General features: G+C 56.7%; 2 protein-coding genes across 10 annotated transcripts in view; one reads left to right on the forward strand and one right to left on the reverse strand.

Annotated features, from left to right (window-relative positions):
- SLC6A6 (solute carrier family 6 member 6) overlaps positions 1-18596 on the forward strand; it is a 79681-nt gene extending 61085 nt beyond the window's left edge. For all 4 annotated transcript variants that reach the window (XM_044755458.2, XM_070493411.1, XM_070493412.1 and 1 more), the window contains exons 9-14: positions 2916-3028; positions 7045-7182; positions 8602-8704; positions 9249-9349; positions 11268-11438; positions 14212-18596. In XM_044755458.2, coding sequence (XP_044611393.1) covers positions 2916-3028; positions 7045-7182; positions 8602-8704; positions 9249-9349; positions 11268-11438; positions 14212-14352 — 767 coding nt within the window. In that variant the 3' untranslated portion in view covers positions 14353-18596. The remainder of the gene's footprint in view (positions 1-2915; positions 3029-7044; positions 7183-8601; positions 8705-9248; positions 9350-11267; positions 11439-14211) is intronic.
- GRIP2 (glutamate receptor interacting protein 2) overlaps positions 18322-27714 on the reverse strand; it is a 100927-nt gene continuing 91534 nt past the window's right edge. For all 6 annotated transcript variants that reach the window (XR_011496602.1, XR_011496601.1, XM_044754820.2 and 3 more), the window contains 3 exons: positions 25582-25725; positions 24681-24827; positions 18322-23648 (listed from right to left, as the gene is read on the reverse strand). Coding sequence is in view for 4 of the 6 variants with exons in the window: in XM_044754820.2 (XP_044610755.2) it covers positions 23490-23648; positions 24681-24827; positions 25582-25725 (450 nt within the window). In the remaining 2 variants the exon portion in view is untranslated. The remainder of the gene's footprint in view (positions 23649-24680; positions 24828-25581; positions 25726-27714) is intronic.

A 27714-nucleotide genomic window follows, 5' to 3' on the forward strand; every position in this document is an offset into this window, starting at 1 on the left:
GAGCTTCAGAATCACAGCATCTCGGCTGCCTAAATTCTAGGACTCGCCCCTGGATGCTCTGAGTCCTGGACCTGCAGGTGGCCTAGTCATGGGAGAGAGTGCCTTAGGGTCCCAGGACCCCCAGCCCCCTGCTGGCTCCCCTGCCTTCTCCCCTGCTGCCCAGTTCACTCGGAGGGGGGTCGTCAGTTGCTTGGAAGGTTTTGTTACTTTACACACCGGCCGTGCTGCCCCCACCCTGCCTGATCTCCTGATTTCTCACGACCTCTCCGGGGCCTCCCGGAGGCAGGTGAGGGTCCTGGGCTGAGGCTCCTCTCAGGACCAGAAGAGAGTAGAGGGTCCTAACTCCAGGGACCACCACAGACCAGGGCCACGCAGAGCCGGCGTCCCCACCATGGCGTTGCCTTTGCCCTTGTTGGGTACAAGGGGCAGTGTCCTGGTTCCCCAGCCACAGAACCCCAGCGCTGGGGGTCAGGGCTGCCTCAGCCTTGTGCATTCAGGTGAGGAGACCAGCGACTTGAGAGCAAGGGCCTTGCTCGGGCTGGTCAGGGTCAGAGCTGGGGTCTCCTGGACAGGGCACCCCAACATGCTGGCAGTCCCCTCAGACGTGAGCATGTCTCCCCTCCGGCCTCCCCACTCTACCCTGGATGTATGTGACGACCTCTGGCCCTTCCGTCTGGGCTCCTCTGACCTCTCAGGCCCCTGGGCCCGCCTTCCTCCTCGCTTCCCATCCTCATACCCGCTGCAAGACGAGCTCAGCGAGTCCACGCCTCGGCCCCACACCTCTCTCCACTGCCCCTGGTCCCAGATCGGACCTTGGACATAGTTTTCCTTCCCTGAGAGCCCCAGAAGGCTGAGGGACTGAGGACACAAGTAACTCCAGGAATGTCCCCGCCTACTTGGCAGTTTGGCAGTTAGCGTGAGGAGGAGACGGTTCACGCCTCCTTTGCAGCTTTTCCCAGTTGGCAGCTCGCAAACCAGTTCTGAAGGATGGGGAGCTGCAGGAGTGTGGAGGGAGCCTGGGCGGGGAGATGCGTATCAGTATATGAAACAGACTTTCCTCTGTGGACTTTGTACCTGTGTGTCGTCGACCTAAGTTCCTTCCTCCCTCCCATCCCGTCCAAGCCCTTGTCCTTGATTCCCCACGTGATGTCTGAAGAGCCCACACGTCAAGGGTGATTATTTCTTGAATAAGCTTTTAATAAGCACCGTACTAAGCAAAGTAATTATCTTTGAACAAGGTAATTACTTAGCCGCAGGAGAGTGGGGTGGCGCTCATCCTCTGCTGGGAGAGGCAGGCGGGGGTGCTGGCGGCCGCCGTGTTCCACGTGGACTTCTCCCTCTGATGCCCTGTGCGCTTGTAGAGAAGGACGCTGGGGCCCTCTCCCGGTGGCTGGCTGGAGAAGGCAAAACTGAAATACAGAAATGGGTGCGTTGAGAACCTCCTCGAGGGTGGGGCTGGGGGTGGAGGTGGGGGCCCGGTTCACATCTGTCTCGCAGTCGGCTGGACCTGATCCCTCGCGCGGTGACGTTGACCAGTCAGGGCCAGAGCTGATGTGGGGGCACCAGGGGCCCCAGTCGAGGTGGAAAGGCCGCAACCTGGACTCTGGGGTGGGTACGAGCACCCCCCACCACTTCTCGTGGGGTTTTCTTGCATCGCCGCCCGAGGACACTCCGTCACCGTCGGGTTTTCCTCAGGCCGAGTGGACGCTGGGCGGTTCCAGGACTTGCCTCGCCCGCCACATTTGTGGTTAACGCTGTACGATGTACTTTCTGGCTCCACTTTATTTCCAAGTTTTTTAAATTCTTAAACCGCTCATTTTGTTTCTGATATCTGTTTTACATACCCAGCCCTCCAGCCCTTTCTGTTTCACATTTCTTGACCTCTTTTGTTTCAGTCGTGGATTTTACTGTATGTTCTCAGCCCAGGCCCCTTAGGCATCCCTGTTTTTGCTGCTCCTGCCGCCTCCTGGACCCACCGGTCTCGGTCACAGCTCAGTTCTCCCCGGCGTCTTCTCTCAGGCCGGCTGCAGACAGGAGGGGACGTTTCTCTGAGGCCCTGGAATGTTTCCAGTCAGAAAGGTGCCCCCTGAGCTGACGGGCTCCTGTCTCCCCAACCTGCCTCCAGATCCCGGCAGAGGCCCCTCTGAGGAAGCCAGCAGCCCTTTTCTGGGGAAAAGGCATCTGCGTCTGGGAACCTGAACACGAGAAGGCTCCTTGGGAGCCGTTTCCCGTTACCTGTCCCTCTGTTCTCAGGCGGGGAAACTGAGGCCCTGTGAGGGCATGTGGTGCTGTGCGTAGGAGGTGGCGGAATGAGGGCTGGAAGGGAGGCCCGGGTCTCCCAGGTCTGGGGTCTCGCGCACGCACGCCTCCGATGCTGTTCAGGGATCTCAGATGCGCCCCTGCAGACGTGCCCCTGCGGGGCCGGCTTCTGTGTTCTCTTGTCTCCCGCTCCTACAGTGTTTAGGTAGAAACCTTGTGTTTGCAAACAGGCTTTAGTCGTCAGATAACCAGAGTTTTCCCCCTTGGCTTCCTTCTAGCAAACGTTGGCATCGTTGGCTCTTGTTTTGGGGGAGACCCTCCCTCTCCAAGTGGGCAGACTGAGTCCACGCTCAGTCCCGTCTTCTACCCGGATACCCAGTGTCCGGCCGGATTCTGGTGTGTGAGGGGGCCACTTGGGCTGAGTGTAGGAGACAGATGCTAACACGGCCCCGCCTGAGCCCGGGTGCGCCCCACCCAAATGTGAGAGGGGCTGGTGTCTTCCCCCAGGCAAGAATTCAGACCTGGCTCCTCCCTGCCTTTTGGGTTTGGGAGACCCGCCTCAGACCCGAGTGTCTTGTGTGAGCTCCGTGCTCACCCGGGCAGCTCGGTCGCTGATGTGTCTCCCCTCTGCCCCTCCCCCTTCCTCTTCCCTTCAGGTCCTGGCCTGGCCTTCATCGCCTACCCTAAAGCTGTGACCATGATGCCGCTGCCCACGTTTTGGTCCATTCTCTTCTTTATCATGCTGCTCCTGCTTGGGCTGGACAGCCAGGTATGTAGAGGTGGAGGGACGGCCCTAGAGTGAGACTGCCCGCGGCGAGCCCGGTTCTGGAAAAGCCCCTCCTCTGTGCTGCATGAGGTGGTCAGGCGGTCAGGCCCCTCCCCACCCGCACATTAGACTTGCAGCAGCTTTGGCCAGCGAGCATTCCTGGAGGACCCCGGGAATGAGAAAGGCCTGGGGCGGCAAGTAGTGGACATCAGCCCCAGAGCTCCAGTGAGAGCTGGCAGGGGCTGTGTCTGGCTTTGGAGTAACACGGTTCTAAGCCCTCTGCTGCTGTGTGACATTGGGCATGTTTCCTCCTACTCTGAGCTTCGGTTTCCTCATCTTGTAAATGGGTATGCTTACACTTGCATTGCCTTGAGGGAAGCACCAGGCACAGTGCCCGCTGTGGAGCGGTCAGTGGGGTTCCGGGGACGGTCAGCGAGAGCTCCTGGGATGCCTTTCCCTGGAGATACGTGTGTTGTCTCTGGGCCTCCTCCAGACAGCAGCTTCAGGTACAGGCACGACTCCAGAAGTGGGGAGCTCTGTGTGCAGGGCACGCTGGCTGTGTGCCCAGGCCAGTTCAAGCCCTGCAGGTTGTGCCACCCAGGGGCCACCATCTGAGGCTGGTCACTACAAAGCCGGCGTTTTGCAGCCTCACCTGGGCTGGGGGCCTGGCTGCCTCCTGGAGTCTTTGGTCAGCTGAGACCCTGTGTGAGGTGGGGCCTGCAGCCAGCTCAGGCAAGGGCTTCACCCCCTGACCCACGGGCAGCAGCCTTAGAGCCCTTAGGGTTTCAGGGCCCCGAGTGGGTCCCCAGGGAGTCAGAATCAGGTGGGAGGAAAGTCTTGGAAAGTCAGGCAGAGGAGAAGAAGCGTCCCCTTAGTAAGGTAAGAACAGAGCGAAGGATTTGGCAGAAAGGGGGCCAGGGTTAGCAGAGAAAGCAGAATACAAACATTTGGGAAACTGAAAACAAAATCCTGGGCCTTGTTGATGGGCCTGAACCGTGTGGATAGCAAGACTCCATCAGTCATTCCTAGTTACTGAGCTGGGCCCATGAGGCCCAAGCACACGGCTTCTACAGCTTCTCCCAGAGCTCTAAGTGGTGGTGAAAATCAAAAACAGAGAGAGCTTAATAAATGACGAAGATGACATCTCCATGGGCCCACCACGGGCCTCTGCAGCTGCAGAAATGTCGTTCTTCATTAGATTTTCTCCCCAGGAGGCAGGTGGGGCCCGCTGAGGATGTGCACCTCTGAGCTAGGCCCCTGCTGGCCGCTGGGCGTGAGGAACCCCAGCGAGCTCTCCCTCTCTGAGCCGGCCGCAGGGGAGCCGGGCCCTCCCCCTTCAGAGCGTGGAGCTCCCGGCTCAGAGCCCTTAAACAACCTGCTCACTGATAAGCCAGTGAGGGGCATGGGTGGGCCTCAAACCCGGGAGCGGAGCATGGTGTCTCGTGAGGCATAGGTTGGGATCCCTCCCTGGCATCTATGTGCTATGTGACCTTGGGGTCGTGGGGGAAGGGCTTGCTGTTGCCAGTGACCGCCTCACACATCAGCAGCGCTGTGGTAGGGTCAGAGCGTTGCCATGCGAGGTGTCCACGTGGGCCAGGCTGCACGCCAGGCTTCTCGTGTGCACATGTGTGGTAAATACTAGAAACATGAAATTGGCCACCTTAACCATTTTTAAGCATGCAGTTCAGTGGCATTAGTACAACCACATTTCTGTGCAACCATCGCCACCATCCATCTCCAGAACTTTCATATCTTCCCAGACTGAAACTCTGTCCCCATGAAACACTAACTCCCCTTCTCTCCTCTCCCCAGCCTGGCTCTTTGACTCATTAACTCCTCGATCCGCACAGTGTCCCAATGCCGGTTACAACTGTTGCCCTCTGGAGCCCAGCAAACAGAGGCTTCCAGAGCAGGGGCTCCGCAGAGGGGTGGAGCCGTTCCCGGACCTTGGGGCTGCCTGTTCCCAGACCTGCTGCTTTGTCTCCCCTGGCCTTACCTTTGAGTTCCCCCAAAATAGCTTCCTCCTGTGGAAGCGCAGAGATCCACAGCCGGCCTCAGGCAAAGGCCCCCCGCTGACGGAGCGGGCCCTTGCTCGCTAGAGGAAATGTTCCCCGGCTCCCCACATTTGTGGGGAGCACAGTGTGTGTGTGTCCTGGTGAGCTGGAGCGGGGGCATCAGCCACATGGAGGCAGGTGCCTGTGGAGAGCTGGCCTGCCTGAGGGGGAAGCAATTTGTGAACAAACAGCATGAGGAGAAGAGAGCTGGAGGCCCCCCTGCCCCCTCAGCCAGGACCTCAGCCATCCCGTCCCCTGACACGGGTTAACAGTGACCATCCAATTGCCAGTTTACTCTCAGGATATCAGATCTGTCGCAGCATCCCTGCCGAGTAGGGAGGATCCTCCCATTTTACAGGGCAGGAAACTGAGGCTCAGAGAGATCAGGGTCACATAGCTGTTAAGTGAGGGAGGTCTGGAGAGGCTGGCGGTGTGGGGGGAGGGGTATCTGGGAAATGAGGGGCCTGTGCCGGTCTTGGCCCCGACCCTCAGTGATGCTGTGTCTTCCTGTCTTTGATTTCCCACCTCACGAAAGGAAAGAGCCTTTGCTGGTGGCTCCTTTGACAGCTTAGCGCTTGAACTGCAGGTTTGCTGTAACTCAGAGGCAATTCGGGTTCAAAACACCTTTGGCTGATGCATCAATCAGAGGTCAGAACGGCAGCCTCTACTCTCTGGGCCCTTCCCAGAGCCTCTTGGTCATCTTTTCCCTGAATTTTGAGCAACAACGAGTTGTTTCTCCGGTGCCTTTCGGCACACAAAAGGGCTCTGCTCCCTGTCTGCATTCTATGATCCTCCCGTGAGGCCCCAAGGAGTGGGCGTTGGATTCGTCTTGTAGGCATTGCTTTGGGGAACGTCCTTCCATGCCTTTCCCAGGTGGAAGAACAGACGGCGCGAGGTTTTCACTTTAAAACTTGGAAGGAATCAGATGGACCTCATGGGGTGTGCTGGTTGGCAGGGCGGTTTCGCTGTGGCCACCCAAATGTAAAATGCTTCTATGTGCCCTTTAACCCTAAAGTTGCACTTCTAGATTGTGCTGTGGACACGTGAGCACATGCACCTAGAGACAGAGGTAGGGGAGGAGTCCTTGCTGGAAACCACCACTGGGCCCTGGTTAGATCCCTGGTGGTACGCATCCACAGGATGCAGTTTTATGCTGCCATGTAAACAAACAAGGCAACTCTCCACGTAATGATATGGAGCAATCTCCAAGACAAATCGTTGGGTGCAAAGATGGAAACATTTAGAAAGATTGAGAGGCATTCTAGAACATTCTCTATGGAGAGACATTTTCAAACCAGCTTCTTCACCTTTGGGAGCCCAGGGATAGGTTCCCAGAGTCCCTGAGCCCTGGAGTCATGGGCTGCGTTTGGCTTACACACATGGCCATGGGAGTGTGCGCTCACGCATGCAAAATTGTCTCATGGACCCACAATTCCCAAAGAGTTGAAAACCACTGAGTGAATCTGGTAGAGAAACTGAGGCCAACTTGCCCTGGGTTGCCCATCCATTTGTCATGTGTTTGTTGAGCAGCCACATGGGCCCGGCCCAGCTGGGCACTCGAGACCCAGAAATGAGGGGGCAGCACCACTGGCTTCAAAGAGGACGGAGACTGAGGAGGGAGGTTGTCATGTCTGCACACACGTGCCAACAGGGGTGCCAGACAGAGGGTCAGCATCGGTCTCAGAGGAGGTGTCATCTGGAGCAGAGTCTCGAGTGATGAGGGAAGGGCATTCTGGCGGCGGGCCCAGCCTAAGCAGAGATGAGGAGTGTGGGAGACTTGGTGAACTGTGCGTGGACCACCGTGGCTTTGTCGGTGCAGGAGGCTCACCATGCAGAGCCCAGGAGACCAGGGTCATGCGTTTGGATGAGCCCAGCAGGCTGGCTCTGCCCATATCGGGGCTCTCCTCTCTGAGCAGAGGGAGGTGCTGGGCATCTGCCGCTCAACCGCTCTCTCTTCCTCCCCAGTTTGTTGAAGTCGAAGGACAGATCACGTCCTTGGTTGATCTTTACCCATCCTTCCTAAGGAAGGGTTTCCGTCGGGAAATCTTCATCGCCTTCATATGTAGCATCAGCTACCTGCTGGGGCTGACGATGGTGACAGAGGTAGGTGATCTCTCACTGGCATGAGGGACCTCCCCTTGCAGGGCCCTTGGTGCCCTGAATACGCTTCTTGGAGCAGTTGAAGGCCACGGCGCCTCCCCACTCCCCCTACTAGCAGAGGCAGCAGCTGGACAAGAGGACTGGGCTCCGCCCAATTCAGGGGTCCTGCCCTGCCCAGGGGACTTGGCCTACACCGGGGGGGGGGGGGGGGGGGGGGCGGCGGGGGCCAGCAGTTGACCCGAACTCCCCCGCCCCTTTTTCCTGTTACCATGGCAGAACTGTGGCCACTCACTGCGCCCTGTCCTTCCTGGTCTGAGGAGGCTGGGGAAGGGGTGCTTCTGGTGGAATCCGTGTTAACAAGGCCCCAGCCACCCACGACTGTGTGCAGTGGCCCTCCTGGCCTGGAGGGGGTGGAGACGTCTGGGAGGGTCAGCGCTGACCTCCTGGTGATACTGCAGGCGGTGCCAGGCCTGGTCTGGCTGACAGGGAGTGTGCGCTGTGCGAAGCTTGGGCAGAGCCCACGAGGAGCATCATTTGAAGTGGGAGAAAGAAGCAAAGGGAGGAAGGGAGCGGGAGTGTCTCGGGCAGCAGTGGGTCCACACGTCCAGCAAGAGGCAGGCCAGGAAAGAAAAAGATTCTGTTACTAAATGATGTGAGCAGGTGAGCCCAGCATGGCCTGGGGGTGCTCGCTCCTGCACCCCCCGCCTCCCCATGTTCCCCAGCAGAGTCACATTTGCCCCCAACCTCAATGAAGGGTTTCACATCACTACTTTTCCTTACCAGAAGAAAAATGAATGTTTTTCCTGAAGCATCTGTAAGAGCCCCACCCCCAAAGGCAGACCACAGGTGCACACGCCAAGTGGCTGACACCCCTCATGTCTTCAGTGTCGGCTGCGGTGGCTTTGAGCACCTCCTTTGGAAGCCCGCTTCAGTGAACCCATCCTTTTTTGCTAAGGAAGACATGTTATTGTGCTTTCATTTTTCTCTGTGTGTGTGTTTTTTTTTTTTTTTTAAAGATTTTATTTTTTCCTTTTTCTCCCCAAAGCCCCCCGGTACATAGTTGTGTATTCTTCGTTGTGGGTTCTTCTAGTTGTGGCATGTGGGACGCTGCCTCAGCGTGGTCTGATGAGCAGTGCCATGTCCGCGCCCAGGATTCGAACTAACGAAACACTGGGCCGCCTGCAGCAGAGCGCGCGAACTTAACCACTCGGCCACCGGGCCAGCCCCTCTGTGTGTGTGTTTTTAATTAAATTTATTGAACTTGAAGTTGAACATCTTTTTACCCATGTATCTGGTCCTCTTGGCCTCTGCTCATTTTTCTCTTGGGTTTTATATTGCTTATTGATATGCCACAGCTCTTTATATATTAAGAGAATTAGATATCAAATAACAAATCACCCTTCTCTGGTCTTTTCTTCACAGGGTGGCATGTATGTGTTTCAGCTCTTTGACTACTATGCAGCTAGTGGTGTATGCCTTTTATGGGTTGCATTCTTTGAATGTTTTGTTATTGCCTGGATATATGGTGAGTACAGAGTTTTGCATCCCCTTTCTCAAGTCTCTCCTTTGGGCCTCTCTGTTTAGAAACTTCAGACACACAGACTTATAGTGGCCACTCATTCCCCATCAAACACAGGGGCCTTCTCTGCCTGGACTTTTCCTCTCAAGGCTGCCCCTCCCCGACACAACACCATTGCAGCCCCCCAGATTCTCCCTGTGCGAGGGTGCAGGTGTGACTGTATGTTGTGACAAAGAGAACTTGACTGCGCCGGGTCTGTCTATGACTGACTGCTCAGCGGTCCGGGAATGGTCCATTTTGACCTCCCTGATGCCTTGGATTGGCCACGCCAGGATTGAGATCTGCCTGAGTTTGACATTAAAATACCAGGGGCCCAGTTACATCTGAATTTCAGATCATTTCAGATAAACATCTGCCACACTTGGATCTGTATGGTACCTGGATGTAGAGACCAGGATCAGGTCCCAGGGACGCCCTCCCCAGCTGTGTCATTCCCAGGGTGGATGCTGGCCTTGGACACCTTGTCACCATCTACCTCTGTCTCTTGCAGGCAGTGATAACTTTTATGATGGTATTGAGGACATGATCGGCTATCGGCCTGGGCCCTGGATGAAGTACAGCTGGGCCGTGGTCACTCCAGTCCTCTGTGTTGTGAGTTCTGTCCCGCCTGGCTGTGGGTAGGAACCTTTATTCCCTGGGGTTTGACAGCTCACCTGCTAAACCACTTTGCATTCAGCATCTGCTAAGTGCTGGTCCTTGACAAGCTTAATGACAGCTCTGCCTCAGGGAGGGGCAGGCTGCTCCAGAAGCTTACTTTGAGATGAGTTTTGAAGCATGAGTAGGAGCCTGTCAGGAAGAGAAAACAGGAAGGGCATTCCTGGAAGAGGAACCAGCCTGTGGAAAGCCAAGGTGTTCTGAAAGAGGAAGCTGTACCAGGGCTGGTTGAAAAACACAGGGGGTCCACACCAGAATAAGTCAACACTGCCCTTAACTCACTCTGTGACCTTAAGTGAGTCCCTTCGCTCTTGGGGAACCAGTGTCCCCCTTTGTAGAACAAGGAGACTGCGGTGGGATGAGTGGCAGCCAACAGCCTCAGGGTATGACTGTTATTATTTAATATGGTTGTGGCCTTTTCATCCGAGGCACGGTTTCCCCATAAAATTAAGTCAGCTGCAGCAGCCAGTGACCACAACAATTGGCGAGTTTATTGTTGGAGATGAATTTAGTTGGGTTCAAAGCCCACGTTCTCATTCTCACATAACGTTTGTTTGTGGGCAACTGCTCTCACCACTGTGACCGTCCGTTTCTTCCTCTGTCCCTCCTGAGGAGTTGGACAGATCAGAGATAGGCTGCATTCCAAGACTGGGGGATAAAGTCACCCTAGTGGGAAGATGCATGTGACATGGGCAGGTGCAAAGCTTCCTAGTGCTGGAGGAGCCCGGAGCAGCCCCTCCTGGCACTCTCTCTGTCTGCACTGCAGCCCCACACGGCAGTACAGAAACAGGAGGGCCAGGCGTGCAGCGGGTGCCCAGTCGAAGGCGTCTGCAGCTCTCCCTTCCCTCGTCAGTTCTGCTCTAGATAGATTTGTCTTCCTGTCCAAACCCAGTTATCACATAGTGGAGATTTAAGTCATTTTCACCTTATGGGTCGTCCCGGACAACCTGGGTTAGCTTCTGAGATGCCGTCATTCTGACCGGAAGCAGGAGGAGTCCTGGGCCCTCCGGCCAGCTGTTCTGCTCTTCTGGCGGGGGGGGGGGGGAGGAAAGGCGCGCTTCATCAGGGCTTGGGGCTCAGAGCTCACCCCGCCCTGCCGCACTGTTCATGGACGCCGAGGGCCACTGGCTGTGTGCGTGGGCTTAGGGCCTGGCTGTGGACAGTGAGCAGGGCAACGCACAGGTCCACCCCTTGTCCTGGGGCCAGGCCTGGGACTTGGGGTGGAGTCGGGTGGGTGGCAGTGGAGGAGAGCTAGCATTTATTGTGCACCTGCTGTTTGTACCTGGAACTGCACCAGGTGTTAAAGAAACAGGAAACAAGACAGACACCCCTCCTGCCCTCGCTGACTCTGGTTGGGGAGCTGATGCTGAAAGAGCAACTAGAAGCACACGCTTGCTGGGAGGGAGAAGTATGGGCACCTGACTGAGTCTGGGCGGGGCCTGGCGCGTCAGGCAGGACCGTTAGAGCTGAACCAGGCTGAGGAGAAGCTGAGGGGAGAGAGGTCCAGTCAGAGGGAGCAGCCTGTACTAAGCCCTGTGGCAAGTGACTGAGGAGCTGGAGGGAATTTGGGGTAGCTGGAGTGTGGACGTGGAGGGAGAGTTAGGGGTGGGGGAGGGCTGGCGTTGCCGGCCAGGCTGCGGAGTTTGGACTGCTTCCCAAAGGCACTGGGGAGCCACAGAAGGCTGTTGAGTGGGGAAGCCACTTGGTCAGATTTGCACCGGGTAGGGTCCTCATGCAGCAGAGAAGAGAAAGTGTGAGGCCCCATGGGAGGGGCCCACTGGGTGGGGCCCACCTCAGTCCCAGAAGCCCCCCGCCCAGATGCCAGGACGCCCCTGACTCCCCCATCTCTCCACAGGGATGTTTTATCTTCTCGCTCGTCAAGTACATGCCCCTGACCTACAACAAGGTCTACATGTACCCCACCTGGGCCATCGGGCTGGGCTGGAGCCTGGCCCTGTCTTCCATGCTGTGTGTCCCCTTGGTCGTGGGCATCCGCCTCTGCCAGACGAAAGGGCCATTCCTTGTGGTGAGCATGCAGGACCCTGAGGCTAGACTATGCGGGGAGGGCGAGAGGCTGAAAGCCAGGTGGATGTTGGTTTGCTGTGTGACCTTGGGTACGTTGCTTGCCCTCTCTTGAGTCCAAGACCCCTCACCTGCCCCATGGAGTGGGTGAGATTGTGGGCAGGAGAGTGCATCATGGGAAACAGGAACAGAGAACAGTTCACATGGGAGAAGGCTCTGTGGGGACGTTCAGACAGGGCTATGGGCACGAGGAGGGATTTGCCAAGCAGAGGATGCGAGATGGAGGGTGTGGGGCACGAGGCATTCGTAGGCCAGGAGCTGTGACAGCGCTTGGGCAGCAGTGACATGTTCTGGGGGGTGGGCGATGAGGCTGGAGAGGTGACGGTGGCTTTGGGTGCCAAGCTAAGAGCTAGGGCTTTATCCTGGGAGCAGTGGGGTCTGTGTTTCTGAGGTGGTGAGACAGGAGACAAGGAGTCGGGAGGAAGCCTGAGCTCCACCCAGAAGCCCTCCGCCACCCCCAGCCACGTCTCAGATAAGCCCAGCCCACGCTGGGGACCCCTCCCCAATCTGTGGCCACACCTACCGCCCGACCCTCAGATGACACCCCTGCACAAGGCCGAGCCTGCGACTTCCAGGCCTCTGTGCCTGCCTGGCTCCACCCCCGGCCCCTGCCCACCGCTCAGCTCTTAGAAATTCCTCCAGCAATCCTGGAGATGCCAGGCTCTTTCCAAGAAAGGCTTTTCTTAGCATCTCTCTTAACCTTGAGCTTGGGCTGGCTCCAAGGCTGCACTGTTTTGTTCTGGGCTGTTTTATTGTTATTCTTAAAAATCTGGAGCCAGGATGTCCTGGGGCCCTGGCTCCCCCTGGGTTGGGCCGGTTTCCTGCTGGGCAGGGGAATGGCCTGGAGGTGGTGCTGGTGGGGGAGAGAGGAGGCTGGGCACAAAGGGAGCAAGCTGAGGACAGAAGCAGGGGTGTGTGAGGGAGGACGACATGATGCCAGGGTCAGTCTGAGCTGCGACGGCCCTTGGGGGGTTCCTGCAGCATTAGACCATTGTGTTTTCTCAGGGGACACAGGCAAGGACCCCAGTGTTCAGGCAGAAGGCTGATCGGCCCTATCATTTCTTAAAATACTGGAATACTGGGCCTGGCGACAGATGAGTAATAGCTGCTGCCCTGAGCCCTCCAGGTGGCCCCCAAATGCCCCATGCCAACCCAGCCCCTCCCCAGGAATTTCCAGAATGCCCCTGCCACCCAGAAACTGAAGGTTAACTGGGTCTTGGATGTCTGTTCTGGTTGGTCAGTGCCACAGCAATTACATATTTCAGCCACTAGGAGGAGCATGTCCAACAGGTCACTAATGTGTCCCTTCAAAACTCAATTTAAAAATATCGTAGAACCAAAGCCGCCTCCTCTGCAGGCGGTTGAGCCCCATCCATCCGACTGTGCCCTGGGCCCCTCGACCCCCCACCTGCACAGGGTGCCGAGGTGTCCTCCCAGCCCCTAACTTCTCTCTGCACCCGACCGGCCAACCCCGAGCTCTGTCCTGGGCGGATTCCAGCTGCGTCTGCGCCCCCCTTATGCACGGAGCCCTGGGTGCTGCCCGGGGGAGCGCGCCTCTTGTCTCACCTTCCGGGAGCACACCTGCTGTCCAGAGGCACCGAGAGGCAAAGCGATGCAAGGGGAGCAGAGCCTGCCCTCCGCTGGTGTTCCACCCCTCGCCCTTTACCTGGGCCTCCAGTCTCCTCCTCCAGGGACCAGAGGGGCAGCCCAGATGAGGGGCCCCCCGGGCAGGGCTGGGAGTGAACTGGAGAAGGCCATGGAAATCTACAGCAGGCAGCGCTCATCAGCTCTGGCCCGTTGTCACCAAGAGAGGATGTGGGTCTGGGGTCGCCGGGTCTTGCAATGTTTTAGTGGCAGATGGAAATCTGGATTTTCAAATGAAATATTGTAGCTTTTAATAGCAGCTTTTAAGCACTTGTTGTATACCTACGTTGAACGTCACTGCCTGGAGAGTTTGTGGTTTCCAACTGCTTCCTCTTTACGTCTCTGGCCAGGAGGTGGGCTGGGCGGCCAGAGCCCTGAGTTGGAGTCCCGGTCCTGCTCTGGCTGGCTGGGTGGCCAGGGGCGCTCTTTCCCTCCCAGACTCCACGATCAGGCCTCCAGCGGGGAGGACGAAACTCGCCCTGCCCGGGGATCCTGTGCGAATTCTTGGGCGGTGCCGCCTCTGGCCCCTCTCGGGGAGGCCCAGCTCCGACACAAGCAGTGGTCTCCCAGCCCTCGCAGGGAGAGCTGCACGCCCGCAGGGAGATGGGGAGACCCGTCTGCAGGGAGGCAGGGATGCAGCTTGTGGGAGGCCAAGGGGTTTGGAGTTTCTCCCTGAGGAAGGTGGGAGCCATGGGAGGCTCAAGACAGTTATATGACCTCAGGCATACAAATTGCAGAAACTTGGCCGCTTTGCAAGTCAGAGAAGTTGGGGGATGGGACTCACAAGGAGGCATATTCCAGCTCCAAGGGAGAAAGAAGTCAGAGCCTGAGGTCTGAGTCACCCTGCCTCTGAGGTGTGGAAGCAGGGCTTGGCCAAGGAACTTCCACAGGAATCTTGCCCTGATTCAGGGCCTGGAGGGAGCTTAAGAGTTGAAATGGGAGTTTCAGAGAGGGTAGTAGTTTGCAAAAGGCCAAACAGCACATGGCAGGACCCAGAGTGGGTGGATGGCCGTGGTCAGGAGGGAAACCAGGCCCCCTGACTGTCCTCCGCTTCTGTCCCCTTCCTTCTCCAGAGACTCAAGTACCTGCTGACCCCCAGGGAACCCAACCGCTGGGCCGTGGAGCGCGAGGGGGCCACACCCTACAACTCCCGCAGGGCCGTGAACGGGGCTCTCATGAAACCCTCGCACATCCTGGTGGAGACCATGATGTGAGCTCGTGGCCAGGTCGGGCCACTTTCCTGCTGTTTACTAACATTAGATGCCCGTAGGTCGAGGTTTACAGAGCTTCAGATTGCACTAGGAGTTTTTCTAATTGTCACAGAAAATGTGTGTGTGTGTGTGTGTGTGTGTGTGTGTGTGGTGCCGTGCGTATGTGTATTTTGTTTTGATTTGGGGATATTTTGTACAAAAAGAAAACCCACAGGCAGATGTCGGGGGCGAGGCAGAGCCTTCATACTGAATTAGATGTATTTTATAGGAACTTGGTAAATTTTTCTTTGTATTTTTTTTACATATAACTGTATATACACTTAGAGATTGTCATACACTTTTACCACTTGAATTGATCCTGCCAGCAATAGATCTCATTTTTAAAAGCAATTCTTCGGTGCTTGCGTAGCTGGCAGAAAGTTCTGCCCCCAAAAAGTGCAGGGCGGACTTTTCCTGGGCCAACGGGCCCATTTTAAAAGTGCATAGCACCTTCCAAACGTGGTTCGAGTGGAAGCAAACAGCACCCACCAGCTGGCCAGACCCAGAGGGGCTGGAGAAAGGAGGCCGTGGGGAGATGCCTCGTCGCTCTTGTCTTCGCCAAGAAGAGAGACGCCAAGCTAATGAACCAGCCCCTCAAACACAAGGACTGACTCAAAGCTGACAGATGAGGCCCCACAGCAACAGCCTGATTCTAAGAGCCGCAGAAGCCGCTGCACCAGGAGCAAAACCCCACCTTGTGTTTTGAGGTGGACGGTGGAGGTTGGACAGTCAGAAGGACTGTCGGACGGACCGTCAGAGCCACTCATGCAGAGGAGCAGCGAGAGCTCCGAGAGGCTGGGGCGGACGGGGCCGAGGTGGGAGCCCTCAGGCTGACCGCCTGGCCACAGTCCTTCCTGGGGCTGCCCCCATGGAGACCTGAGGCCGCCCACCAGGAGCTGGCAGTCCCAGGGCTCCGAGCCTCGTGCAGATGGTCTGTTGCATCTTAGTGGGGTCCTGGCAGGTTCAGGCCATTCCCCAGCTGACATCTCTGGAGGCTGCCTGTCGGAAGGAACCATGGCGTATTTGTGAGGGACGGGAGGGGAGCGAGTGGACTGGAGGATGCAGGCCAGGCGCACGGAGAGCCCGGGTCAGGAGGCGTCTTTTCTTTCCTCATCTCTCCACTCAGCTCTGTCCTCATCTCCCAGAGGCGGGGAAACTCCTGACAAGCTCTTGTTGAAGATCCCGGCCCAGGGCCACCCTAGCGCCCAGCAGGGAGTGCCAGGAGCGGCTCTGGATTCGGCTGACGCGCTCCCGTCGCTCTCCTCGCAGTTCAGGCACAAGCGCAGCCCTTGGTGGGGCCCTGGGAGAGAAGAGAGCTCTGCCTTTCACAGCCCTGCAGAGCTGGTGTCAGCTGTGCACTACGTGGGAGCCTGCAAGAGGAGGCGAGGGGGCATTTTCTAGAAGGTTGGGGTTTTCATGGGGCTGGCAGCCCAGACCTGGCTTGACTGAGAGCCTCACGTAGAGCAGCGTTCCTCTGAACCAGGAGAGAAGGTGCCCCCCTTTAAAAGCCCCAGTACGGACACGCCCCCACCCCAGCTCCATTGGGACCCAACTGTGTCATTTAGACAGTCACTTCCAAATTCAGAGTCTCAACTACACCGAAACATTGTCACACACAAACGGCACTGCCCGCCTCACGGGGTGTGTGGAGTGAAGCCCCACTCAGGTTTTCAGAGCGGGGGCTCTCTGGATCCTGGGACCCCCTCCCCAAATTCAGGAGGGGGAGGAGCCTTTAATGTCCCCCTCTCAAGGGACAGAGGCAATTCTGAACCTCTTGCTTTGGCGAGCATTCACATTTCACTGTTTCCAAGGCACATCCTCTGCCGAACGGCACCCAGCCCTGGTCCAAACGATTCAGTCCTGATGTGTCCTGTCCTCGTGTATCTGTGGTGCCGCTGTGTCTGATTTGATTTTATTGGGTTTTTCCTGAGTAGCAATGTGGCCTGTTTTCCTTTGTCTTACGGAACCTCAGTGAACTAACTGCTCTCAGGGGTTGGGGACAGGTGGCCTGTGGAGGCGAGGGGCGTCTGTGGCTGCCTGGGCATCTGTGGTCGTTTCAGGCTCCACCATCTCCCCTCCTGGGGCTTGGACCCGGGTGAGAGGCTACAGTATTGCGGGTTGGTGGGCAAATGGCAACATTCTGGAAATGGCCCGAGGAAGGCCTCTTCTTATGAGAGTCCCAGACCAATTCTAGACCAAAGACACATGCAGACCAGCTCCCCAGGCCTCGCCTGGAAAGGAAGGTCAGCCACTTCACCCAAGCCGGTTCCTCGGCAAGCTCCCGGGGCACCTGTCTCCCCGGCGGCCTCTGGTCGAGTCCCCCAGCTCTGTGTCCGCAGAACTCGGCCCTGCGAGCACAGTGTGCGAGGCCGCGCGGCTTCTCCGTGTCCGCATGCAGAGCTCCCGACTCTGGTCCTCCTGTCTCTGGAGAACGGGCCGTCCTCCGCCCGCTCCCCGCCTGGGATGGGTCAGAAATGCGGAGGCCGACACACAGCCCAGTCAGCCGGATCTGGAAGGGGTGTGAGGGAGATGTTTGAAGAATTTTTTAGGATGAGGAAATGGATAAGGTCCCCGGGATAAATCTCCCCCAGGGAGATGCTTCGCTGAGCTGGGCGTGGACCGAGTTAATCCCTGCAGTGGACAGGCCTCCAGGGCCCCCCAGCCAACACCCTCACTGTAAAATGGGGAAACTGAGGCCTGGAGCAGGGAAGGGACTTTGGCACAGCGAGCTGGGAATGGAACCAGCCCCTCTCGGGTCACTTCCAGCTGCAGGGGCTCTGGGGCCTGTGTGGCAAGTGGCGAGTGCAGCTCCCTAGGTCTCTCCCTGAAGACCGAAGGCAAGCCTTGATGAAACAGGAAACGTTCCATCCCCCGCAGTCAGGGACAAGGTGAGCAGCACCCACCTCGGACCATCCTCAGGGGCCAGCTGGACCCCAACCTGTGGTTCCGTGGGGCAGGTAGCTGGCCTTCGGTCGGAGGGGCAGCGCCCATTCACCGTGGCCCTGCACCCAGCAGCCCTCTGTGATCTGGGCATTGAGAGCCCTACTGCACAGGAGGAAACTGAGGCCCAGAGAAGCTGGCTGGTGTGCAAGAGGCAGAACGCCTTAGGCAGGATTAGCCAGAGGCCATGTGGGAAATTCCCAGGAGCAGGAGGTGGCCTTGGATGAGTTCTGGGCTCTTTGCAGCTCCCTCTCTGTACCTCTGGTCCCCTGTTCTCGCCCCAGATCCCCAGCACACCCCCAGAGATGGTGGTGAAGCACAAGACGAGAGCAGACCCGTCCCCCCACCCCGGCCTAGCACAGGGCGTCCTGTGTCACCCAGGTGCCACGCACAGTGGGCAGGGCCCAGGCAGCATCTCGGGAAGTGCTCTGGGCAGAGGTGCCTCCCTTCCCCCCAAGCCTCAGACGCAAGCCAGGAAAGGACCCAAGAGAAACCGCTCCAGGCAGCTAGAGGTTCGTCCAGCCCTCAGACCCAGGCCAGGCGGCCCCAGGCCATCCGCACGGATGTTTTAAATACCGCTGTGCAGAAATTCAACAAGCACAAGACCGCACAGCACACAAAACCCCGATCCCAGAACTTGGCGCGGGTGCGGGCCCCGGGCCCGGGAGCAGCCTTCGCCCCCTCTCCGGCCCTCAGACGCCCCTTGTTTTATGGGAAGCTGCCTCTCCTTGTCCCCTGGGGGGTGTCGCTGCTGACCTGTCTGCCTGGTCCTTGGGGGATGGGACGTCTTGGGGTATATCTGGTTTCAAATCGAGACGTTGGCTCCATTTTTTTTACCCAGTTCATTTTCCAGTCCCCAGCTACTGTGACTCTGTGTTTAGCACAAAACAAAGCTGAGAACGTGGGTCTTGCCTCCTTCCAGAAATATGTCTGGCACACCAGGACTTTTTATTAAAACTTCAAAATATTTTTAAAATATTTTAAACTTTTGTAAAAAAAAAAAAGAAAACCAAATCAACCAACCAGAGACTCTTCTGAGGAGGAACATTTGTATTTGAATGAGATCCTGGGTGTGTGATTCAGTCTTGCGGTAGACAAGCTTTGTGTATAAATGTTTTATGATATGAATCCCTGTATTTGCAGGGTTTTTCTCTTTGCTCATTAGATAAATATGTATATCGATATTTTAAATTCATCTTTGCTTTTTTTTAGAGGAGTTTGTAATCACCTTATAACATGAAAATAAACATTTCCTTTGTAAAATCCAACACGTGTGCATTCTGGTTTTTTTTTTTAAAGATTCTATTTTTCCTTTTTCTCCCCAAAGCCCCCCCGGTACATAGTTGTATATTTTTAGTTGTGGGTCCTTCTAGCTGTGGCATGTGGGACGCCGCCTCAGCGTGCCCTGATGAGCGGTGCCATGTCTGCGTCCAGGATCCAAACTGGCAAAACCCCAGGCTCCAAGGCCGAGCGCGTGAACTTAACCACTCGGCCACGGGCCGGCCCCTGCGTTCCGTTCTGATGAGGCTGTTTTTCCTCACGTTTGGCAAGCGTTGTACATTTTACAAAGAGCTTTCAGTCCCGCCCAAGGATGCTCCTCAATGGTGACTATCATTACCCAGGTTGGAGACACTGAGGCAGAGGCTCAGAGGGGGCCATGGTTTGCTCAAGGGCACACAGCAAGTCCAGAAAAGAGCCGGGCCTCGCACCCTGGTCCTCAGACTCCTGAGTCTGCTCTGGCTGCTTCTACTGATCCTGCTGATTGAAGTCCACCTTCTGGGTGCGCAGCCCTGTGTGACTGGGAGATCTCCCACCAGCTTCCTGAGCTTCAGTTTCCCCAGCTGGAATACACTACCGCCCCCTGCAAGGCTGCAGGATGATTAGAGGGGATGCTCATAAGGTACCAGGTGTAGTCACTTACTGACACCCGAACCGGGCCTCTCGGATCGCAAAGTCCAGGAGTGGGGCAGGCGGCGCGGAGACAGGGTGAGTGGCCAGCCCTGGAGGGACGCAAACAGGGATGATGCCACGGCTCCTGGGACATCAGAAAGAGGAGATGCAGGACCCCAGGAGGCCAGTGGTTGACACAGACATCCTCAGCCTGGGGAAATGTGAGCCCAACCCACTGTTACAGTGGGGGAAACTGAGGCTAGGAGAGGGGATTGGCCTCACTGGGGTCACAGAGCAGGCCAGTGTTTTGGGCAGCTGTCCTGCCCACGGGCCCCCACCACCCTTTGTGAGCAGGCGAGGTCAGGGGAGCCTGCTGGGTCCTTCCCCAACTTCCCAGACCAAAAAAAAATCTTTCTCAGCGACTCATTATTTATAGACAATGTTAGAATAAAATCTCCCCCCCTTTTTCTGGCTGGCTGCCTTTCTGACGGCCTCTGCCCGACTCTCCCCACCCCCAAGTGTCTTGGCCACGTGGCTTGTGTTCAAACCCTGGCTTCCTCCCTTACTACCTGTGTGACCTTGGCCAGTTACTTGACTTCTCTGTGCCCGTTTCCTCATCTGTAATGTTGATGATAACACACGCACCTCCAAAGGCTGTGGGGAGGATGCAGGGAGTTCTCTCAAAGCACGCAGCAGTGCCTGGCATGCAGCACAGGGAGTTCTCTCGAAGCACGCAGCAGTGCCTGGCGTGCAGCCAAGCCGCGGGACCGACGCTGCCCCTCTCAGCGGTGCCAGCTTGGCGCACAGCTCCCTCGTTTCAGAAGTGCCCCCGAGCCTATCCCCCTCCCAGCACAAGGACGAACGAGTGCCCTCTGCACAACTCTGGCCCCTGGCCTCCCTGGCCCAGCCACAGAAATGCCCCGTGTGGTCCAGGCCCTGCTTGCACTCCTCTTGAGACAGGGTGCTGGCTCCCTCCTGCATAGCTGATAGGAAGAAGCACTCCCTCTGCCCAGAGAGCTGTGCTTCCCCAGCGGGGCCGGACCTGCGCTGGACCCATCCTGCCCTGGATGCCCTGTAGAGATTAGGGGCATCGCTGTCCCCTACCCAGGCTAAAGGGGCTCCATATAGCAGAGCCACCACTCACCTGCCTCAGTGGCTTCCCCCTGCATATGGAATAGAATCCGTGGTCCCCACTCACACCCTCACAGTTGGGCCCTGCGACCTCCAAGCTGGTCTCCAGCCCCACTTGCCTACTGGACCTCCTTTCTCTTCTTGAACCCACCAAGCTCATTCCCACCTCAGGGCCTTTGCACTTGCTGTGCCCTCTTCCTGGGATGCTCTTCCTCCAGGTCTCCACAGGGCTGGCTCCCGTCCTTCAAGTCTCAGCACAAATGTCACCTTTTCAGAAAAGCCCTTACTCTGTTACTCTACCCCTGTTACTCTGTTTCCTTCATTGCACGCCAGACCTCCTGAAAGAATTCTTCATGATTTGCTCCCTTGCTTGCTGTCTGTCTTCCACTAGGATATAAGCCCCATGCAGACAAGATCTCATCTGTCTCATTCACGTTGTTTTCCCAGGGGCCAGAATGATGCCAAATACATAGCAGACTTTTTGAATGGATGAGTTCATTAATGAATTAAAAGCAGGCGAGATGTCCTAAGAAGCAAGCAGTCGACTCCTGCCGGCCTACAATAGAAAAAAGCACACTCTCTACGCCAGGTGCACTTAAGTAATTTTATTTAAAAAACCCACCTCATCCCGACAGCCGCCCCCGCCCCCAATCGCCGCGGTCCCGGCGGCGGCGCAGGTTCACACGTGGGCCCGCAGGCAGCCCTGCGTGCTGTGCTCCCCCAGAGCCCTGAGAAAACCCCACGTAGAAAAATACTTTACAAGGAATATGCTCTAATCTCAGCCAGAGAAAAATACAGCTTTCAGGGGCTGGAAGGGGTGTGGCGCAGGGCTGTACCCAAAATGCATAGGCAGGCAGGACGCTCACCGGGGACGGGGTCAGGTCTGGGAAGAATGACCCCACGCGAAGCCAGAGGAATATTGCATATGAGAAGGCCGGCGGCCGGGGCCAGCGCCGGGCCTGGTTGCATATGTCCGGGGAAATGGCAAGGCCTCAGCCCGAGGAGGGAAGGGGTCAGGGTCAGGGTGCATCTGCCCCACCTGCAGTCGAACGCAGCCCCCCGAAACCAAGAGGCCCTGGGAACGGGTCCTGTCCAGTTCTGTCACGTGACAGAGGCCCAGAGAGTTTGGTCCACTTGCCTAAAGTCACACAGCTGAGGCCACCAGTGGCTGTGTCTCTGCTGTGCCACCTGCCCCCTAACGCCGAGAGCCAAGGGCTCTTGGCTTTTGCTTGGTGCCCCTGTGATGGGGGGCAGTGCCCTTTCACCCTGGGCGGAGGTTTACACAGGACTCAAGACAGCAGAGGCGCTGGGCAGTCCAGCCATGGCACGCACAAAGGCTCTCCAGGGCGGGGACAGAGGGGCGGGACATGGGGAAGAGGACGGGGGCAGCTGGGGGATGGCAGGCCCTCAGGGAGCGTGTGGGCAGGCTGCTATGCGGGCCTCAGCGGGAGATGGTTCTGGCCGCAACGGCGAGGCCAGTAGCTGCTCAGAGACTGTCCAGCCCTTGATTGTCGGAGGGGGTCAGACTCGGAGGGTCACCCAGTGACGGAGCAGTGACCCAGGGCAAAAAGAACAGGCCGCTGACTCCCTGTCCAGTCCCTCGAATGGAAGAGTGTTTTCCGGGCCCCCAGGGGCCGAAAGGGTGGAGAAGGATGCAAATGGGAGTGGGCGCCCTGTTTCCTGAGACCCCATTAAGAGCCGGGCAGGGCAATGTAAGCCCCCAGCCCTGGATGAATCCCACCTGCCCACCTCCATCGCAGGGGCCACAGCCCAGACCACCACGGGGAGGCCCTGTGCCCATCTCAAAATTAGAAGGGTTTCTGGTCCGCAGGAAATGAAGACAACAATTTTAAGGAACGCTGGTGCTTCCAGATTTCAAGTGGGAATAAACTTCTTCGAATCACCACTTTGGACACTGTCAGCATTGGGCGTGAGAGAGAACGGCCCATCTCTCTAGGCTGTCTCCCTCTCTCCCTCTCTCTCTCTCTCTCTCTCCCTCCCCCATCTCTGGGCTTCTCTCTCCCTCTCTCTCTCTCTCTCTCTCTCCCTCCCCCATCTCTGGGCTTCTCTCTCCCTCTCTCTCCTCCTCCACTGATCTAGACGCCAGGCAAGAGCTGTGTCAGTTTGCGGATCCTATTTCCATGGTTTCCCATCTTCACTGAAATGGCAGGTGAATGAAACCTCTCGGGTCTTTTGTCCCAAATGACTCCCTCCCCACTGAGGGGCCTGGGCCGAGAGAGGCCTGTGCAGATGGGCCAGCGGCCACGTGTCCTACAAAAACAGCAGGAGGGCTGAGCCCGGAGCCTGACACAGCTCCCTGCTGGGCCAGACCTGCAGTCCCAGACCAGAGACGCGAAAGAAAGAATGGCTGACTGTCATAACCAAAGGCCAGCGCTATGCGGGAGGGATGGGGAGACGCCCACGCTCACCATCTCCTAACTGGGGACGCTCGGGATCCAAGAATCTCAGAACCAGCAAGGCCCAGACACGAGAACTCTGGCGAAGGGAAGGAGGTGGGCTCCTACCCTGAGCAGCGTCCCTCCTGGCATTCGGCTCTCTGGATGAAGTGACCCCCAGCCTCACCCTAAACGCTCCCATCAGGAAACTAGCCAGCTGCACCAGTATGGAAGCATCACTGGGATGCCTTCCACCTCAGTCCATGACTGCACTGGAGTATACAGCTCCCACTTGCTTACATCCCTTGACAGGGAGCTCACCCCTCCCTGGCAGCTCATTCTGGATCGGTAGCTGTGCTGGGAGAAAGCACGCCCACTGAGCTTGGCTTTCTCCACCCCAGACCCCCTTCTTAGGATACCCTGTAGGGACCTGGGTCCCTACCCAGGCCCCTCTTCTCCTGGTTGAGCAGCCCATCCTGGCCTCTGTCAGGCCGGGCACCTCTGGGCATCTCGGAGACCTAACATGGAGAGAGACCTAGATGTTACTCCAACTGGGGCAGGACCTGACTTCCTGGCCCCCCCAGTCACCACAGAACCAGAGAACAGAGACGAAGTCCCGTCCGCAGCTCAGAGCCTGCCAGACCCACAGACGGACAAGTGGGTGGCACTTCTCCAGCCCAGCTACAGGTCTGGGAACCAGATCTGCCTGGGTGGCCTTTTGGGCGTCTGGACCACGCGCTGACTTCAGAGCATCCGGGGGCTGCTGGGACCTGGCGCTTGTGGGGCCCGGCTGCTCTGTGCCAGCGGGCTGCGGCTGATGACCAGCTCCAGGACCTCCCCCGCCTCGGCCAGGAGCGGCACCGCCAGGCGACAGTCGAAGTCCCGCGTGCGAACGTGGTTGACCTGCATAGTGCACAGCCAAGGGGACAGACTGGTGTCAGCTGGGCCTGGGCTGAAGAGGGTGGGAATCACAGGGTCTCCTAAAGTGAGGGCCCTCCTCCAGCCCAGACCCAGGGAAAACCTAGAACTCTCATGCGGAGGAAGCCATTCTTCCTTTAACCCTTTCAATCCCGGTGAGAGTTTATCAAGAGGAAGTCCTCGGGAAGGGCCAGGACACCCTCCACCCCTCCACCACCGGCTCCTCTCCCTTATTAACATAAAAGGCACACGCACACTTAGCCTCCTGCCTACAGTTTGTGACACTGTCTTGTTTCTATCTTTTTTGTATTTTACATCGACCTTCTATTTCAAGCAAGGGGTGCTGGGTTTTCGTTCCTAATTGAGATGAAATTTTCCTTTTAAAATAAATTTAAGTTGAAAAAACTCCATCAGTTGGGAGGAAACATATATTCAGTAAAGTCAGCACAAGTATGGTGGAAATCACAGGGAGGGAACAAAAGTAGCTGGGGCGTGGGAAGGGCGGCCCCGGGGCAGCTGGCCAGGGATGCCCACAGCTTTCCAGCTGCTCACCCACATTTCCCAGGCTCCCTTGCTTTGACCAGTTCTGACCAATAGGCTGTGAAGGGGAGTGACAGGTGTCGCTTCTTGGTGAAGGCAGAAAGGAAACCCACTTGCGATCTTCCAGTCTGGTTTCCTCTGCCGTGGAGCTGGAGGCGATTACAAGAGGGTGGAGCCTCCATTGGCCCAAGCAGAGGGAAGCCCACATGGGCCCGCTCTGGACATGTCTTGTACGTGATAAATGACTGTTTATGTGTGTTAAGCCACTGAGATTCCAAGTTGTTTGTTACACAACATAACTCAGCCTAACCTGACAGATACAGCTAGTGTTGTCATTTTCACAGTTGAGGAAGCTGGGGCTCAGAGAGGGGAGGTGACCTGCGCAAGGCCACTCAGCCAGGGTACAAGTGAGGGCTGTGTTCCCACCCTGTGGCTAGGAAAGGCCGCTCCATCCGTGGTGCCCCCACCCAGCATTACCTGGAGGACCCTGTCGAAGGGTTGGAGGCCCCCACGTTGGGCTGGTCCATCAGGGCGCACAGTGTGGACATAGACACCCTTCTCCAGGAGGCCATCTGAGACGCTAAAACCAAAGTCATTCCGCATGGGGTCCTTGTGCAGGGTCACCTGCAAACAGAGGGAGGAAGCGGTCCCTGGAGCTCTGAGCTTTGCCTTCAGCCTCCCACAGTAGCTGGAATCCCTTGGTCTGGCATTCGATACCTCTGGGCCCGGCCCTAGCCCCTGGCCCAGCTGCGCTCCCCTGTCCTGTCCAAGCCTTCTCCAGCCAGCAGACCCTCCAGTCCACAGTGCTCAGCCACCGCGGAGGCCCTCGGGAAGGGAGTCCTTTTCAGGTCTCGTCCGGTCCTCTGGCTTCCATCCAGGAGAGTCTCCGCGGGGTACCCATGTGTTTCCACTGCTCATCTCCCACTTTACCAAGGGGCTGGCTTCAGACTCAGAGGCTTCTGAGGGCTCTTGGGCAAGAGGATTTTTTTTCTCCTCTGTGTTTTATTTTTCTATATAGTAATCTATAGAGGGCAAAAATGCTGGTTTCTCATTTAAGGTGCTCATATATACACATACATATAATATACATAAGTCTTTATATTTCATATATATATTATATATACACACACACACAATAACTTAAGTGGGGAAAAAAGTGAGTCTACTTAAAGAAAAATGTTAAGAATAGCCCAGCATATATCACAGGCATGTTTATGTGTCACCCAAATGACAGGAGTCTTGAAAATTCAACCTAGTACAAAACCCCTATTATATGGTGGAGGAGAACAAAGCCGGAGAGGGGTGGCCCATCTGGAGCCCACCGTGAGTCCTCACGGCACCAGGACACACATCCAGGCCTCCTGCGCCCAGCACCCACCTTGTGCATCTCCAAGGGTGTCGGCAGCAGCAGCTCCTGCATGTCTTCGGGGGGAGCTCGCGCCTCCCGGCCCCTCCGCCAGGGCCGGCGGCCAGGCCTGCTCCCAAGGGCCGTGCTCTGCACGGTGCCCGTCATGATGGACGCCTGTGGGGACACGGCCCTTCACTCAGACGCCCACTTGCTGTTTGCAGGCAGCATCTATGGACACCTACTGAGTGCGCCCCTTCAAGGCCCCAATGGTGACCAGAAGAGATGAGGTCCCCGCCCTCCTGGGGCTCTCAGGCTGATGGTGGGTGAGGAGCCACTGATCAATCACAGGGGCCATCAGAAGAATTGCTGGCACTGAATGGCTAGTACTTACTCTGCGCTGGCTCAATTCTAAGCACTTTACACATGGAACTCATTTCCTTATCTACAGTATTATGAGACAGGCAAATACAATTTTTTTTTTTTTTTTTTTTTTTGCATTTTACAGATAAGGAAACCAAGGCTTAAACAGATTAAGATTTGAACTCAGGGTCTGTCTCCAAAGTTGAGGGTCTTAACCAATCTGCTACCTTGCTAATCGCAAAAATAAATAAGATCAAATTACACAGGGCAGTGAATGTCACAGAGGCCAGGCGCTCAGGAGAGGCCTAGGACAGCGGATCTGGTCCAGTGGGAGGGGTCAGGGAAGCTTCCTGAGCTGAGAACTGAAAGATGAGCAAGAAGTGGGGAGGGAAGAGGCCCCAGCATGCAGAGGGAAAGCCATGAGCAAAGTCCCTGCAATGCGGGACCCGGAAGAAGGCCCTGCGGCTGGAGAGGGTGCGCGGGGTGAGGCTGGGAGGGCGAGGGCACCCTGCAGCGGCCCGTGGAGGACACTAAGAAACCTTCATTGAGCCCAAGAGCAACGGGGAGACGCTGAGGAGTTTATGCAGAGGCGGGGGAGGGGGTGACATGATCAAACTGGTGCATTTAGAAGCATCTTCCAGTTGCTGGGTGGAGACTGGTCTGCAGAAATGGGCATGGAAGCCGGGAGGGGACCTGTTGGGGACCATGTGGTTGTCCAAGTGAAAGATGACGGTGGTCTGATAGGGGCGGTGCCAGTGGGGAAGGACGGGGAAGGACGAAAGGAGCAGAGTTAGGACATGGCCAGGAGGTGAATGGAAGGCGTGCTGAGGGTGGGGCGGCTGAGCGCGAGGGGTGTGGCCCTGAGGGGATTTGTTCACATTCAGACTGAGAAGTCCACAAGCGGGGTGCGGGGTGCTGGGGTTAGTGGGAGGGGGGATGCACTTCTTACACAGGGCATTACACAATTTCCTGGGCACAGAGGACTCTCCCCAGCCTAGAAACTGCTCTCCTCCTGCCTGTCACTGTATCTTTGTGTCCACTCGTGGCGCAAGGTTCTATCTGACATGGGGGCCGGGAGAGTTTTGGTTTTTTGAGGTCCCCTAAGGGAAGGCCGATTATGATAACAATTGTCTTAGGGCCAAACTGTGGGATTAGGGTGGGGAGGAAACAGTGGAGGGGCTACTGAACAAGGAGGCATAGAGGACCCATCTTGGCTCTTACAACTCACCCTCACCTGCCCGAGAGCCAGGGTCCAAAAGGAAAGACCAGAGACCCAGAATCTTGGGATAATAGAATCATTAAAAATGGAATCAGAGGGTCCAGGTGTCATGGGCTCTGGACCCCTAGAAATGTAGAATTCTAGGACTTCTAGTTAAGATGCAGACTGAGCTGATATAGGAAGCTCACATCTCCCTCCAAATTTGACAGTAGATTACATTTTTAAAAATAAACACTTTCAAAGCAAGAAAGGAAAATTTGGGGACAGGCATGAGCAGGAGTCGAACCATTTGGCCTATGGAACCAGATATATATGTTAGGAGCTGGGGTACCCATTCAGGGAAAAGAGAGTGTTGTCTCAAAGCAGGAAGCTGAGACAGTGTCATCCATTGTTGAATAGGGACTAGAAGATGTCTGTCCGCCAGCACAGGGGTTCAGAAGGGAGCCACCAGGACTGGAGAGAGCTGGGGAAACTACCTGTGAGAAACCAGGAGTCTTCGTGCAACCCACGCATGAGTGTGGGGCCAGAATCTGCCTTCCACAAATAGTGCAGTAGAAACACTGAGCTGAGATATTAATGTGAAA

The sequence above is a fragment of the Equus asinus genome, chromosome 21 (assembly GCF_041296235.1).
Source record: "Equus asinus isolate D_3611 breed Donkey chromosome 21, EquAss-T2T_v2, whole genome shotgun sequence".
In the NCBI taxonomy this organism is placed as follows: Eukaryota; Metazoa; Chordata; class Mammalia; order Perissodactyla; family Equidae; genus Equus; species Equus asinus.